Source organism: Cetorhinus maximus, chromosome 2, assembly GCF_964194155.1.
Source record: "Cetorhinus maximus chromosome 2, sCetMax3.hap1.1, whole genome shotgun sequence".
In the NCBI taxonomy this organism is placed as follows: domain Eukaryota; kingdom Metazoa; phylum Chordata; class Chondrichthyes; order Lamniformes; family Cetorhinidae; genus Cetorhinus; species Cetorhinus maximus.
The window spans coordinates 212,543,702-212,561,084 of NC_135880.1; the positions used below are offsets into that span (position 1 = coordinate 212,543,702).

Here is a 17,383-nt window from a genome sequence, read left to right on the forward strand (position 1 = left end):
TCCTAATTTGTATTGGTATGATTTGAACTCTCAAACTCTGGTTGCTCACCCAATACCTTAACCATTTACATTAACTGTCGCCATCCTATTAAACAGCCATTGTTTGAGCACCTATCTTTATCAGACATTAAACAATAACCTGATCACGGTGCCATCTACCATCAAAACAAGTATTCCAGTTAAACACTGATACGTTTCTCATCTTTGGACGCCCAGTTTTCTCAATGTTCATGTTTCAGCCCAGTACAACAATATACTCCAAATCACAGTCTTGATAATTCTTTTCTTAAGATCTCTACTCATTCCTCTGCTAAACAATTTATTAATGTTTGGAGAATGCATTCTTTGCCATTCTTATGCTATCTTTGATTTCCTTATGGCAGGAACCATCTTCTGACAAGATGGTTCCCAAGTACTTAAACTGTGATACCTGTTCCAGCTGTTGATCATTATTCTGCTATTCCTCCCAATCTTGATAACTTTCATCCTTTTTAAATTAATTTTCATTCCGTGAGCTTTCATCACTTAATTCATTCTATCCATTAGTACCTGTAGATCTTCTGCTGTGCTAGCCACTAAGGCCTGGTTGTCTGCAAATCTCACTATCACTAATTAACCTCCTACTCTGACGCCTTTATGTACTTCATTTAGTGCTTCTTTTCTTATGGTTAGACTAGAAAGTTGTGAAATGTCGTTCTGGAGCAGGCCAACTGGAGGGAAAACAAGGGCAATGAAGGAGTTCTCAGGGTGGTAGAAGAGGAAGATTGTGAATATTATCAAGAAAAGGCAACAAGGTCGGATTAGTGATGTTCTAAGGTATGGGAATCCGAATGAGGTGACTGAAGGAAGATTAGGGGGATGTAAACCAAGAGGAAGTAAAAGAATGATAATGTTAGATAACTTGAAATTGAAAATGGAAGGCTCCTAAGAGCAAAGAGGAGGAAAGCGCAAGACATGGAGAGATGAGCAGAGGACCTGCCCTTAGGCAGATCACTACTACTTACACATTTGTAATGAATTTTCCCATAGACAGAGTCTGACATAGGGGAATTTTCAACATAATTTGAAACAGAATGCTGCAACACAGGGCAGCAATTTTAATATACAATTTAGAGCTTGGGCCAGAAATTCTCTCTGTACAGAATATGACAGGAAAGGAATAATTTCATAGTTCATCTCCTACTATGTCAAGAAAAATGTATTCTTTGAAGGGAAGATAATTGAGAAGTTACATGAATGCATAATCTGCAACCTTGCTCAATTGCCTTTTCAGGTCAGACTGAAATTATGGAATACTTTCTTCAGATGATATGAATATGGTAGATTGAACACTGCAGTATGTTTGATAGGCCAACTATTTTGCTTTCATTCATACTTCCATCTGTCCAGAGAACTTTCATGCATAAAACTAATGATAATAAGTAAAACTGAAACCAGTTAATGGTTGAACTTACCTGCTAGCAGATGGCTTAGTGTCTGGATTTTGGCTAACTTTATTTTCTTTTGACTTTGAACATTCAATCTGCAACAGATGTGAAAAGAACATGTGAAGCTATGCAAATTACTCTTAGTTTATTCTTCTTGCAAAGTTGACTTTCTAAATTTTTTATCCAGCCACCATCGCAGATGCAACAGACGATACATTTTCCACTTCCATTCAAAAGGCTGGACATTGGGGAGCTGCAAGCAGCTCGTTAAAATTGAGAGAGAGAGAGAGAGAGAGAGAGAAAATACACTTTCATTAGGTGTTGCACCACCCATCACAGAGTGAGCGAATCACAATCAAATGAATGAGCCACCATAAGGATGTACTAAAACGTTCTGTACAGAAGAATGATCAATAGAATCTACCCGTCCAGTGTTCTTTTCAGCTGGTTGGATGGAAGTTTCTTATTTTTATTGTAAAAATTCAAAACATACTTAATTTATCAAAGTAACAACTGCTCCATTGATGCAAATGTTAAATAGCACCTTGCAACAGCTATGGACAATTAAATTTAAATACAACTTACTGTCTTTTGCCGCGAGTCCTGAAAAATGTCCACTTTCCAGATGGACCCAATACAGTCTGGGGTAAGACAGTCTAAGCCCAAAATTTCCTATAACAGTTTTAAAAAAAAAATCTTAAAAATGGAAAAATGTGTAACATGCATTTGATTCAATGATTACATCATATCAGGAAGTAAGAATGTCTTTAATATATTAAGCTGAGGGAATCTGCATAGTCAGTCTTAATACCATCACAAATCTAATTAAACAAATTGGCAGGTGAGTGCTGTTAGATACTCAGAGGTCATTGTAATCATTATTGTGTTTAACTGAATATCAAAAAAAACCAATCAAGCTGCTTGAAATACATAATAGCCAGGGTTTTTCCCACGCGGGTGGGCCAATTAAGGCCCGCCCAGCGTAATACGACAGCAGTAGCACTGCTACCTGTGCAGGCGGAGGGAGGAGGGAGGAGGGAGAGTCGGTTCCAGTGCTCTTTCGCTTTCGCGCATGCGTGCATAAGAGCGCTTCAATCTCCCTGAGGCACGGAGCTGCCTCAGGGAGATTGAAGTGCTTTTGAAAAAAATTTATGTAATAAAAATTTAATGAAACATGTCCCCTCATGTGACTGTGTCATGGAACATGTTTTTATTTTTCAGAAAAACTTTTTATTGAATTCGTAAAACCTTTAGGAAACCTCATCCCTCTCGTGGATGAGGTTTCCTAAAAAACGTAAAGGCCGCTTGGCCTTTTCGCCTGCCCGCCAACGGTAAGGTTGGACGGGCAGTGTAAACTTGACATTACTAATGGCATTACAGGCCTATCAAATATCGGCATCAGCCTGCCGAATGAAACATCGCGAGGCAGCGAGATGACGTTGGGACGCACACCAAACGTCATCGTGCGTCATTTTATGTGCCGGCGTGTCGGGCCCACCCCCGCATGCCAACTGAAAATTCCGGGCCAATATGTTGCAGCTTAAGTTCTTCAGAACACTATTTCCAAATACTTTGAAAAATAATACAAGAAATATTGCAATACAAACTTTTTCTACTTTATCTTGGAGCTCTTTAATTTTGCAGCGTTTCCAGCAGTACAAATGGTACTCAATACGGCAATTGTAGCTGCAGTGCACTCGAACAAACCCCTGCAGATACAGAAAGGTGAATCTTTAAGTTCTACAACCTATAGAAAAATAATTGAACTTAATCTGACAATATGAAAAAGATAATTCAGAATACAAAACTGGACCATTTATTAATTAGAGAATTGATCCAAACATAACAGCGATAGGGAATGTTGAAACAAAGAGCATACAAGTTAAAAATGTTATAAAATTATTTATAGAAACTATATTTGGGTGACATTTCAAGAAATAACATTGCTGGTTCAATAAAAGTACTTGTTCTACAAGTTCAGCTGTTCAAACCCCATCTCTTCGTGGTTCCACCATGAGTTATCTGTAAACATAGAGAGGTGGTGTGGAAAATAGATAATTCAAACAAACACAGGAGATACGAAGAGATTCGAGTTAACGCTCATCGCTGAAACGGTATAGTAGAGGTTCTAACTAACATCTAATTTGGTCTCATACTATATGACGGGAACACTGGATGCCCAAAGTAGAAAAATATCGCTCCGTTCCATGATACTGTCACACCTTACCTTGATAAGCTCAAAAAACTACAAATGGCCCCAAAAAGTGAACAAATTATGCAGTATGGCAATGAACCAAACCCACCTGATGTGTGCTCAGTCAGGTGGAAGCACCAAAGATGCAGCCTGAATGTCCCACGTATGAAGAAATTATGGTTGCTTTTACCTGATCAATTTCCAGTGACCCGTCCTGTTAAGTGTGCTTATGCATATATCAGGTGAGGGTTTAGTATTTAGCTGTGATACCATCTATGCCTGAGCTGCTCACATGTGAAGAATGGTCATTAAAACAGGGTACTAGAGGACAGGCCAAATGTTATATTCTGTTTCAAACTTCAGGATGAGATGGAGAAAAGATGAAGGTCTTGGATTTACACTGAAGATTATCAGATCTGTTTCTGAAGCTGGTTCAGGATTTTCTTCACATCAAGAAACATATGATACATAATGACATTGCTCTATCCACATTCCACATAGATGAAGAATGAAGGACCTGTGTCAAAACCTCATCTGGAATTGAAAACTATTCTCTTGAAGATTTAATTCAAAACAGTAGTGAGCATTTGCTTTCAGATACCAAAACTTCAATTTATTAGAATTACAAAAACATTAACCAATCTAAATTAATATTTTAGTCCAAAGTATCTTGTTAGCAATGCTCTTTTTCACAAAATAATGGGGAAGGTGACTTTATGCTTAAATATTTATTTCAATGTTATAAATTAATATCCTACAATAGAGAAAATCCAATACAACTCGATGTTGTTTAATATGCTAATTCATCTGAAGTTCTAACCACCATTAATGACAGACCTAACATCAATATTTCACCCTACTGTTATACAGATCAAAATATTATGCTAGACTTAACACAGATTACAGAATAAGAATTTCTAATTGTATTCTGACGAAACGTTAACTCTGTTCCTCTTTTCATAATGCTGCCACACCTGATGTGGATTTCCAGCATTTTCTGTTTTTATTTCTAATTGCACTGTTTAGCTTTTTGACAGTTCAAACAGATGCAAGCTTATTGCATACATGTGCAAATTGCATATAAATAAAATAATCTTACCTTAAAGTCAGGATCGGATCTATAAATGTCACGTTTGCTGCTGTGGGTATAACAGAACTGATAATGGCAGACAGCATCGGGCCGTGGGGGGCACAAGCACTCTTTAAGAAGGGACTTCAACAGCTCCTAGGTTAAAACATAGTGCAATAATTCAGAACAGAAAATTAAAACCAACCAAGATGATTGTGAACTTTAAATACACCAAAAATTCAATAAATTCTTGAATAAGGAACTTCCCACACAAAGGGTCACTCACCAGCATGGCAAATACCCACGATCTGTGCTTAAATGTGCCAATTCAGTATTCAGCAGCTTACTCAGAATATCACGAGTCAAATATTTCAACACTTCCTTATATTATGTATAATCACAAGTATTTTAGTCTCAGTTATTCCAGTTGTCAAATAATTAAATACTTTATTTTCTTTATCTTTCATGGGATGTGGGCACTGGCAAGATCAGCATTTGTTGCCCATCCCTAACTGCCCTTGAACTGAGTGGTTTGCTAGGCCATGTCAGAGGGCAGTTGAAAGTCAACCACAGTTGTGGGTCTGAAGTCACATGTAGGCCAAACTAGCTAAGAATGGCAGATTTCTTTCCCTAATATTAGTGAACCAGATGGGTTTTTATGACAATCAATGGTTCCCATTTCTGGGACTAGTTTTCAATTGCAGATTTAATTAATTAAGTGAATTTAAATTCCATCAGCTACCATTGGGGATTTGAACCCATGTCCCCAGAGCATTAGACTGGACCTCTGCATTACTAGTCTGGACATTACCCACTATGCCACTGTCTCCCCCATTGTGCCTCCATCTGAACTGGATTTCATCTCTATCCATAATATTTTGTTGCAAATGTTTCAAAATATCATTATACAAGATTAGAACCAGAAGTTGTCAGGGGTGATGGCAGGGATGTTACGATTGGTTTCAGACTCAATGGAATCTTGATCGCTATTCAATTCCCTCTGATTACTTCCCCTAACAATGCAATTGGCAGAGTAACCTATGCATAAATGTAAATGCAAGAGGAATATGTAGATGATCTATTTTTATTTTCTATTGCATACTTTGTATTGACACGCAGTTGCCTCCTCCACTTTTGTGTGCTTGTGAGCTCTTAATTTCATTGGTTTACTCATCTTATACTAAATTCAGAGCTTTGTTACCTTCCAGATTCTGACTATTAATCAACAATCATCCCATCCTCCTAACATATATCAGCTTCTGGTTTCCCAATGCCTCAAATTTAAAATTTTCATTCTCATATTTAAATCTCTTCATGAACTTGCCCCTCCCTATATCTGTAACTTCCTCAACTCTCTGTTCGCCTTATCTAACTTGGCCTCTGAGCCCCACCTACCACTTTCCCCAGTACTGACAACCATGCCTTCAGCTGTCTCGGCTCCTGTACAGGAAATCATCCACTTTTTGACATTTAAGAAGCTCCTTAAAATTTACCTCTTCAGTCAAGCTTTTGATCACCTGTTCTAAAATCTCCAGGTTTGACTTGGTATACATTTTATGGAATAAAAATTTCTGTGCAAAACCTTTTATTGCTGCTTTGTTTTTAATTTGATTCACAGAGTTAAAGTTAACTGATCCATCAGTCACTTCTACATGCAGTGAGAGCACTTTCAATGAGAAGAAACAAGTCAACTTTTGGAAGTACTTCCTATGCAAAGTACTCAACTGTGAATAAAATTTCTTTCTTATATAACAAATACTTTACTTTTTTTACAGACACTTGCCAAATTATTTAATTCCTACTGGGTCATGCTGTAACAGTAGTGGCATTTCAGACAGGTCTTTTGAAATCAATGGGCTCTTAACTTCAGGCAAGCCTTGGAACGTGTTGTTGGCACCGAGGAAAATACAAGCTCTTCTTGTTAGCTATGACCTGAAGCAGCTGAGCTGAATAGTAGGTTTGGGGCCAGAAAATGGTTATAGTACCAGAGTCCCTAACCAGCAGTCTGCCGAGAATGCCAACCAAGAGGATGCTGGGCTAAAATTAGTTGACAGGCCCTATCAGCCTGAACTGCTGATGCTGGTTTGGGCAGTACTTTATTTTCAGTTCCTGGTTCAAAAAGGAGTGGAAGTTATATGTTTCCCCTGACAATTCACAATTCAGGAGCAAAAATATTTCAAAGATGTGGCAACCCATGAGACACTGAGAGCTGGATTCATCCAGATTGAACAGCATCAACAAAATTAATCTGGTTTAAATGTTGTAATAAAATGTGAGGCGTTTGATGTGTACATCTGTTCACTAACATTTCTACAAGCTGCATTTGAAAGACATAAAGAAGCAAAACACTATGGATTCTGGAAATCTGAAATAAAAACAAAAAATGCTGGAAATATTCAGCAGGTCGGGCAGTATCAAGATTAACTGCATGAAATGCAGACTTCCGATTGAGCGATACTTTATTTTTAGTTTGTGATTCAAAAAAGGAGCTAGGAGTTAAAATTTTCAGATTCAGAAGCAAAAATGTTTTCATCACGAACAAGCAACTTTTGGGACACAGAGTGGTGTCTTCATCCAGATTAGACATCAACAAAAGTTTGCACTTGTAGCACCATCGACATAGGCACTTCACTAAGGTGAACGTCAAGTCACTTGGCTTGCTGACAGTTTCCTGAAGTTCGGACGGTGGGGAGTTAAAGTTACAAAAGGGCAGGTGCTGAGGAAGGCATTCTCCACTCTCAGAAATTCCCATACGTCCTTAAAAGGTAACAGTCCTCTCATTAACATACACAAGGTGCCCAATGCTTGTTTTAGGTGACTGATTGCAACATTAAAAAAAAATTACCTAACAAATTTAGCAGTGGCTGAACACAAATTCAGATTGGGTGCAATCATCTCAATGTTAAATTTGCTATTACAACCTGCCAAAAAACAGGAACAACGCATACTAATGTCTAGCCCTTGATCTGGCAGGTCTCTGATGTTATAAACAAACATCGGACTGCAATTCCCCCCACAACCCCACATCACCCCATCTCTGTTTATCTTTTACAGCCTCCTGGCCTCAAAAAAGAGTCCTTTCTACCCCTTTCCTTACCATTGGCAGCATGCCTTCAGCAGTCTAGACGCCTGTGCTGGAAATCCCTTCTTATATCCCTCCACCTTTCAGCCTTTAAGAACCTTCATAAAACCTCCATCTTCAGCCAAGCTTTCGGTTGCCCTGTTCTTTTGATTTCATGCCCATTTGTGAGGTGCCATGAAAATTTTCTATGTCAAAGGTACGAGAAATACAAGCTTTTATTGATGCTGTCCAACCTGAATGAATCCACCCCTCAGTATCCAACATGTTGCTTGCTCTTGCTTCCGAAAACGGCAGGGAGAATTTTTTAACTCCCAGCTCCTTCTGAACCAGTAACTAAAAATAAAAGTACTGCCAATCTGAGTTAAATCAAACATCAGCCTACTTTAAGCCAAAGAACCTTGCATGTTTATTAGTACTGATTCTCAGCTCATCTTTCACAGATGCAATATCTATTTTATCACCTGATATTACGTAAAACCATATTTAACTCTGCTTCATCACTGCCAAAAACTAAAACCAGAATTCACAAACAAAAAAGCAATTTCTACTAGCTTTGGCCAGCCTTTCATTTTAAGAATGCAAGGTTATTTAGTAGATGAAATTTTCCTCCATTTAATTGACCCATCCTCTAGATTGTAACTTCTCCTAGATGAACTTTAAACCCCAAAAATTGCAACACTAAAACTGAAAAATTTATAAAACATTTCACTACCACACACCTTCTAAAGTTATACAATTCAAGATAGTTTCTTAACAGAAGGGGCTAAATGTTCGGGTTTGTATCAAATGATCATTGTCAAACTAATCAAAGAAAAACACACAATTTTACTTGCTTACTTTCAGTACTCCATCCCTCGTTTCTTCAATTACTGTATCTGTGCCTGGCCAAGTCCGAAGTCCTGGGACTAAATTACTCTCAACCAGTGTTAGAGACTTCTCTAAAGTTGTCCTCGCTTCTTTATATCTAGAAAGAAAAGAAAATGCAAATTTAATTTTTTTCCTCCTTGTATTTTTGGATAATTCTTAATTTGGTGAAGGGACAAACATCCAGTTATCAGCTATCTGTAAATTATGATCCTGAAGTGTTTTTAGTCATATCTACTAGAGAAATTTGTCAAACAGAAATGGTTGAATCAGGCAGTAATTTAGTTCTTCAGTTTTTCAAGTTTATTGTACTGATTACTGATTCAGTAAATTGGTAAACCTCAGCAACTATACCTCCATCACAAAATTTTAAGCCAAATAAGTGATGTCTTTATCACTTTCTCTGTTCATCAGAATGAAGAAGAATAAACTGTAAGATCAAGCATATATTTTGCTCTTGGCATGCCCTCCTGCATTCTTCATTGAACCAGGGTTGATCCCCTGATTTGGTGGTAATGGTAGAGTGGGGGATATGCTAGGCCATGAGGTTCCAGTTTGTGGTTGAGTGCAATTCTGCCGTTGCTGATGGCCCACAGCGCCTCATGGATGCCCAGTCTTAAGAGTTGCTAGATCTGTTTGAAATCTATCCCATTTTGCATGGTGGTAGTACTACGCAATATGATGGATAGTATCCTCAACGTGAAGGCCGGACTTCATCTCCACAAGGACTGTGCGTGGTCACTCCTACCGATATTGTCATGGGCAGATCCATGGCAGGCCAGGCAGGTTGAAGAGGATGAGGTCAAGTATGTTTTTCCCTCCTATTGGTTTCCTCACCACCGGCCGCAGACCCAGTCTAGCATCTATGTCCTTTAGGGTTTGGCAAGCTCAAACTGTACTGGTGCTACCAAGCCACTCTTGGTGATGGACATTGAAGTCCCCCACCCAGAGGACATTTTGCAGCCTTGCCACCCTCAATGCTCCCTCCAAGTGGTTTTCAACATGGTGGAGTGCTGATCAATCAGCAGGTTTCCATGCGCATATTTGACCTGATGCCATGAACCTCATGTGGTCTGGAGTCGATGTTGAGGACTCCCAGGGCAATTCTGTACCGACTGTATAACACTGTACCTCTGCTGGGTATGCCCTGTCAGGGGGACAGGACTATGTTTGGGACAGACTATGTGGAACAGCTTGCTAGGCCATTTCACAAGGTATTATAGAGTCAAGGGTCATGTAGGCCAGTTCAGCTAAGGATGGCAGGTTTCCTTCCCTAAAGGATATTATTGAACCAGATGGATTTTTCCGACAATTGACAATGGTTTCATGGTCATCATTAGACTTTTAATTCCAGATTTTTATTCAATTCAAATCCCATGTGCCATGGTGGGGTTCAAACCTGGGTCCCCAGAGCATTGCCCTGGGTCTTTGGAATACTAGTCTGGTGACACTACCACTACGCCACTGCCTCCTGCTGCACATCAGCATGAGTGAGCCGATGGTACTTGACTCTAAGCTAAGATTCTTCTCCATGTACATTTTATTACCACTTCCAGCTATCTTTATGCATGGTCCATCTCTCACCTTCTGCTGCTACAATCTATTCCTGATCTTTACCTTGAGGGATAATTTCAAACGTTCTTGAAACTGGCCTACCTGTCACCACATTACACAAACGACAATGTATTGAAAACGAAAGTGTCTGCATCTTCCCCTGCATATTCCAAACATCTCCATTCTTGCCAAGCTCCACCAGTTCCCTATGACCAGCTAACTGACTTCAAGATCCTCATTAGTCATAGCCTCAATCTACCTCTTGCCACATAGTCTACTCTTTACCCAGCAATTCCAACCATTCCCCTCCATATCAGTAGCTGCTTTTCCAGCCATTTTAGCTGCTCGCTGGCACACTCCCTTCAATTATCCACAAACTTTTGTGCTTTTGAAGGTCTCAGTAAAAACGGCTGCTTTTAGCTGCATCTTGGCCTCCTCCAGATCTTCCATCCTGCTCTTTACAAAAGTTTCCCCAACCTGCAAAGCACTGATTGATATCTTCCCAAGAAATTATGTGGCTCCCTTAATGCACTTTTGAACAAAAGTTTTGACACTGAACCACAAAAAGAGACATTAGACCAGATGATCAAACATTTGGTCAAAGAAGTGGGTTTTATGGAGCCAACTGGATGTGACTGCCCTCGCCTGTTTACATTCATATCTATCCAGCCACAGCCAAAGAATCAGCCACAATAGTTTCTCTTCCCATTTCAGCAGTTACTCTGGGATTTCCCAAGAATCCATCCTTGGTCTCCTCCTAATTCCCACCAACATGCCCGCAGTGACAACATTTGAAAACACAACGTTAGGCTCCACATGTACGCTACTGACATCAAGCTCCACCTCATTTTTATATGCTCTTTGTGGTGAAAGGATGGTATGCTAATTTACAACATTCTATTCACAGTTCTTGGTGCTCAGTAACATTATGGTAGTGACCCTTTAAACATTTGAAATTGAGTACATGATTTCCTCACAATGTCTCCAAAGAGATGAGATGCTTGCGATGGAACTTGGTTCCCACTAAGTTATGTTATTCGCCCCTAAAATCAACTTTTGAACATGTTTTATTACAGAAAATTAAGTCGTCTGGTTCTTAGAGAAGTTAAAATTCATTCACTGTTATGACGGAAAAAAATGCAAAAAGCTCAAAAATACTAATTACATACATCTGTCTTTGAAGATCTGCAGTCTATTAGACATAATCCCATCAACGTGTGGTTTGACTAAGGACTTTTCCACAAAGACAAGATATCGTCACATTAAACTACAAATAGACAATAGATGCATTTCAAGGCTCCATTAACAAATCACAAATTATTTGAACCAGGAAATGAGCTGAGAACTGATATTTGAATCTCATTTCAACTTATTTATGACTTTTGCCTTTTGTTATCTTCTCTATTCTCCAACATTTTGATTCAAAACTGTCAACAAGGGCTATAAAAACTTATCTTACCGAAGCAACTTACTAAAATTACCCTTCTCCCCAAAAGTCCATAATTCTATTCTTAATCACAACAGCATGCCATACTCCCTTCAAGCTTTCCATCACCTTCAAGGTATGGTGTGATAGCATATTGTTCACTTGCTTGGATGGCTACCACAACACTCAAGGAGCTCAACAGCATCCAAACCCAAAAGATTTGCTTAATTGGTACTTCATCCACTAGCCTAAACAATCACCCCTCCTTTCCTGGTGTACCATGACTGCAAAGTGCTCTGTCTACAGGATGTGCTGTAGCAACTCGCCAAGGTATCTCCAGCAGCACCTTCAAAACCTGCAACATTCACCACCTAAAGGCACAACAACAGTAGATGCATGGGAACATTATCATGGCCAAATTCCTTTTCTGACATATTTCATCATCTGTCATCACTATATCAAAATATCATGGAACTCCCGACCTACCAGCATTGTGGAAGCACTTTCAACGCTTGAACTGCAGCAGTTCAAGAAGGTGGTTCATCACCAGCTTCTAAGAGCAACTAGGGATGGGAAATAAATGCCAGCTTTGCCAATGGAAAAATATGAATAATTTCAACTATAGACTTTTTATATATTTTGACAGAGAACATGATGCATGGGAATTCCATATAAAACTTAACACAATTAACATAATCAACATTTCTAAAGACCTACCTTAGTTGCTTCCAATATTGTATTAGAACTTTTAATACATTCCCAGTCATCTCTCAGCATGTAGCTCCCCACAACAGCCTACTGTGAAATTAAGCAATGCAGAAAAAGCAGAGTCCCAGATACTATGTCGTGTCTGTGCTGATTTAACTGATCTCTGTCTGGGTGGCAGTATAACACCACAATTTACCTCACCATCCTGACGGAGGAACAAGTATCAACCAGGTACCATGGCCCTATGCTATAAAGTCCATGTGCTGTCATCAAATAAGGCTGGATCATGTGCAGTTGTGATACTTCCAACAATTAAGTTACCTATGCATGCTCCACCGCTGAATACATTTAAGGCTGAGGTAGATTTTTTGGTCTTGCAAGGAACCAAGGGATACGGGGAGCAGGTGGGAAAGTGGAGCTGAAGTCCTAAATCAGCCATAATTTTATTTAATGGCAGGGCAAGCTCAACTGGATGTATGGTCTAAATCTTCTCATATATTTGTGTTCTTATGCATGCTTATATCACAGAAGATTCGTAGAACCGTGCTCCAACACAATAAATCATCTTCAAACAGAATGAGGAAATTTGGATCTGAGCTTTTCCATTCAATTTCAATCTTTCATGGCTGGTCCAAATTATGATACAAAATTTAAAATTACATTGTAGCAAGTTGCATTTTATTGTAAAATTACATGTAGTTTTTTTCACAAAGTTCACTAAATTAATTCCTGGGTTGGAGGGATTGTCTTAAGAGGAACAATTAAATAGACTGGGCCTTTAGTCTTTGGAGTTAGATCTCATTCAAACATACAAAATTCTTACAGGGCTTGACAGGGTAGACGCAGCAAGGGTGATTCCCCTGGCTGGGGTTTCTAGAATCAGGGGGGCACAGTCTCAGAATAAGGGGCAGGTCATTTAGGACTGAGATGCGGAGGAATTTCTTCACTCAGAGGGTGGTGAATTTTTGGAATTCTACGCCCCAGATGATTGTGGAGGCTCAGTCATTGAGAATGTTCAAGACGGAGATCGATAGATTTCTGCATGTTAAAAACATCAAGGGATACGGAGATAGTGCAGGCAAATGGTGATGAAGTAAGATGATCAGCCTTGATCTCACTGAATGGCAGAGTGGGCTTGAAGGGCTGAATCCTGACTACTCCTGCTCCTATTTCTTATGTTCTTACAGGGTTATGAAAAGTTTTTATGAAAAACTTGTCCTATTAGGATATTTGCTATCCACATGTATATGAAAAAACTTAAGAAAATTATGCTTATTGCTTAACATGGGCAGCTTTATCTTCACAATGGAATAAGTTAAAAGCACTAACTGAAATGATTATTTTCACAATGAAAATAATTATAGCTGGATTACCTATTCCATTTGAGGTAGACTCGGCTGAGACCATAATATGAGAGGCAGTTGAACTGACTAGAATCTTCCTCCTTGAACTCAAGAATTTTCATAAAGTGTTGCTTAGCCTCCAAAATATCCTATGAAGACAATGAAATTGAGAGAATAAATTGCACAAGTCTCCCCTTCAACTTCATATCATTTGCTTTAATGCTGGATTAGCTATGTTTTAACTGCAATACCATTGAAAAATTTAAATATATTTTTGACCAATATTGTAAATTCATTAACGAATTCCATCTGTCTGACAATGCAACGGTTCAGACTCTGGATCTTTTCATGACTTACTTTTTCTTCCAGGGATTAATAATGGAAATGAGACATAAAACTATAGTAGGAGCCATCTACCGAAAAAAGTATGAACTACAATTCAAAAACAAAAATACCTGGAAAAACTCAGCAGGTCTGACAGCATCTGCGGAGAGGAACACAGTTAACGTTTCGAGTCCGTATGACTCTTCAACAGAACTAAGGAAAAACAGAAAAGAGATGAAATATAAGCTGGTTTAAGGGGGGGTGGGACAGGTAGAGCTGGATAGAGGGCCAGTGATAGGTGGAGATAACCAAAGATGTCATAGACAAAAAAACAAAGAGGTGTTGACAGTGGTGATATTATCTAAGGAACGTGATAATAAAGGTACAGATAGCCCTAGTGGGGGTGGGGTGGGGGGGAAGGGATCAAAATAGGCTAAAAGGTAGAGATAAAACAATGGATGGAAATACATTTAAAAATAATGGAAATAGGTGGGAAAAGAAAAATCTATATAAATTATTGGAAAAAAGGGGGATCGGAAAGGGGGTGGGGATGGAGGAGAGAGTTCATGATCTAAAATTGTTGAACTCAATATTCAGCCCGGAAGGCTGTAAAGTGCCTAGTCGGAAGATGAGGTGCTGTTCCTCCGGTTTGCGATGAGCTTCACTGGAACAATGCAGCAGGCCAAGGACGGACATGTGGGCATGAGAGCAGGGTGGAGTGTTGAAATGCCACCACCAAACACATCTTCCCTTCACCACCCCAGCGGCATTCCACAGGGATCGTTCCCTCCGGGGCACCCTGGTCCACTCCTCCATCACCCTCTACACCTCAACCCCCACCCACGGCACCTTCCCATGCAACCACAGAAGGTACAACACCTGCCCCTTTACTTCCCCTCTCCTCACCATCCAAGGGCCCGAACACTCCTTTCAAGTGAAGCAGCATTTCACTTGCATTTCCCTCAATTTAGTCTACTGCGTTCGCTGCTCCCAATGCGATTTCCTCTACATTGGAAAGACCAAACGCAGACTGGGTGACTGCTTTGCAGAACACCTTCGTTCTGTCCGCAAGCATGACCCAGACCTCCCTGTCGCTTGCCATTTCAATACTCCACTCTGCTCTCATGCCCACATGTCCGCCCTTGGCCTGCTGCATTTAAATGTATTTCCATCCATTGTTTTATCTCTGCCTTTTAGCCTATTTTGATCCCTTCCCCCCACCCAGCCCCACTAGGGCTATCTGTACCTTTATTATCACATTACTTAGATAATATCACCAGCTTCAACACCTCTTTGCCCTTTTGTCTATGACATCTTTTGGTTATCTCCACCTATCACTGGCCCTCTATCCAGCTCTACCTGTCCCACCCCAACTTATATTTCATCTCTTTTCTATTTTTCCTTAGTTCTGTTGAAGAGTCATACGGACTCGAAACGTTAACTGTGTTCCTCTCCGCAGATGTTGTCAGACCTGCTGAGTTTTTCCAGGTATTTCTGTTTTTGTTTTGGATTTCCAGCATCTGCAGTTTTTTGCTTTTATCTTAATGAACTACAATTCATTCAGTTGACCAAAATTTCAGTCAGACTACTCCTCTGGTTACTGTTTGGTTTTCCAATTTTAAAAATGTGTTGAGTTCCTTTATTGGTTACAATTTCTTAAATTTAAAGAAACAAAATATTCTTAAAAACTGTGGCAATGTAATTGCTCTTGCATCAAACATTTACCAAAATGTAGAAATTCATTTTCCTGCGGGATAATCTTCAGCCTCTAACAGTATCTAGTAACCCTCTGTAAAAATGCAAATGTAAACAGTTCAGTGGTAATATTCTTGCCTCTGAATCAGAAGTTGTGGGTTTAAGTCTGACACCAGACTTGAGCACATAATCTAAACTGACACTTCAGTGGAGTACTGAGGAAGTGTTGCATTGTTGAAGGTGCCATCTTTTGGATCCAAAAGATGAGACATTACAGTATGTATGTCACCTGAAGCTCAGATCCAAAAGAGGTGGAACTTTTCCTTTCACCTTTTCCTGAAATACAAATTACTTGATTTGCTAGAATTGTCTGACAAAATCAACGTTAGAGTCTGTGATAGTATGACAAATCAGCATTGTTCATTGCTATCAGAAAGTCACCTTTGAAGTTCGCTGAAATGAAGTTAGCTGGTGGAGTAAATTTTGTTGCCAATAGTGAAAGACACATTCAAATGTTTGAAGATTGTGAGATCATTAGCAATTCTGGATAATGCAATACAAACAATTCTTTGTATGAGAAATCTCATTTTTACTCAGTAGTCTAAAATGTTGTAATCAATGTAGTCACAGAAGTGATGCAAGCTATGGATAGGTCATAAAGAGCAGTAAGATATAAATTACTGCACAATATAATAACGATTACGGACAGATTGTAGCATTTAGAAACCAATTATAGACTTAAAGTGAAGAGGTTTTATCTTTACATCAATTTAAATTGAATAATGCAATGCAAGGTTGAAATAATCTGAAATGCATTTAGGCAAATGGCTCATAATTACTTTCAGAAAGCAATGTTACATTGCTTCAGCTTCACACCAGCTGCTATCTAACTGCAATAAGTACAAACTGAATTTTAAATAGTTCAGATGGAATTTCATCTTGTTCCTTTTTATCAGCTCTCATAACTTAATCTTCTAACTTCCCCAAAAGAGCCAGAAATGTAACTTGGGCCCAGCACTGTTCTCAGCAGAATTTTTTTTCCTCGCCACTTTTCTCTGTTCTTATTCTCTTGTGCAGACACTGACATATTGCTGTGATACAATCAGTGCCAATCACCCTCTGCAACACTGCTCAAGTAGTCACTGTCTATGTGAGGTTTGACAGTGAGCATCAGCAGGCTATTTAAACTTGGGTACGATTCAGCAGTCAGCAACTAGAAGCAAGAGCTTGAATTGATATTTCTTCCCATCCCTAAACCAGGGGCACTGAAATCAATTTTAGTGCTTCACCACTGCCTCTGCTGACAGCAGCTGACTTAGCAAAGACCAATATGAATCTGTGAAAATGATAAACAGAAAAAGACATATGGGTCCATCTATTATCAAGGCCGACACACCACCCAGAATGATATAATTTTCTGTAAGAGATTAAAAAAAAAATAAAAAATCTAAGCCAATTGTGGGAGAGAAACATTCCTCTCCGACCCCTTTAGGCACCTAAAAATCCAGGAGATCACAAATGTATTATTCAGCTCTAGCACGTAGCATATGATTTCCTCAAAACTATTGCATAATAAAATAATGGTACATGCATGTTTTGTTACTTTACATTATAGTGCAGAATTTAAGGTCCTTTTTTGTGATAGATCCATCATGGATGCTTCTTTCAGTTGCTAAAGCAATTCTCTATTTAACCTA

At 39.1% G+C, this 17,383-nt stretch overlaps 1 protein-coding gene across 3 annotated transcripts in view; it reads right to left on the reverse strand.

The window, feature by feature from the left end:
* The window catches only part of LOC144669712 (uncharacterized), a 103,228-nt gene that overhangs the window by 35,157 nt on the left and 50,688 nt on the right, over positions 1-17,383 (reverse strand). For all 3 annotated transcript variants that reach the window (XR_013573718.1, XM_078532185.1, XM_078532184.1), the window contains exons 19-24: positions 13,698-13,816; positions 8,610-8,736; positions 4,721-4,846; positions 3,035-3,136; positions 2,013-2,099; positions 1,455-1,522 (exon numbers count right to left, since the gene is read on the reverse strand). Coding sequence is in view for 2 of the 3 variants with exons in the window: in XM_078532185.1 (XP_078388311.1) it covers positions 1,455-1,522; positions 2,013-2,099; positions 3,035-3,136; positions 4,721-4,846; positions 8,610-8,736; positions 13,698-13,816 (629 nt within the window). In the remaining variant the exon portion in view is untranslated. The remainder of the gene's footprint in view (positions 1-1,454; positions 1,523-2,012; positions 2,100-3,034; positions 3,137-4,720; positions 4,847-8,609; positions 8,737-13,697; positions 13,817-17,383) is intronic.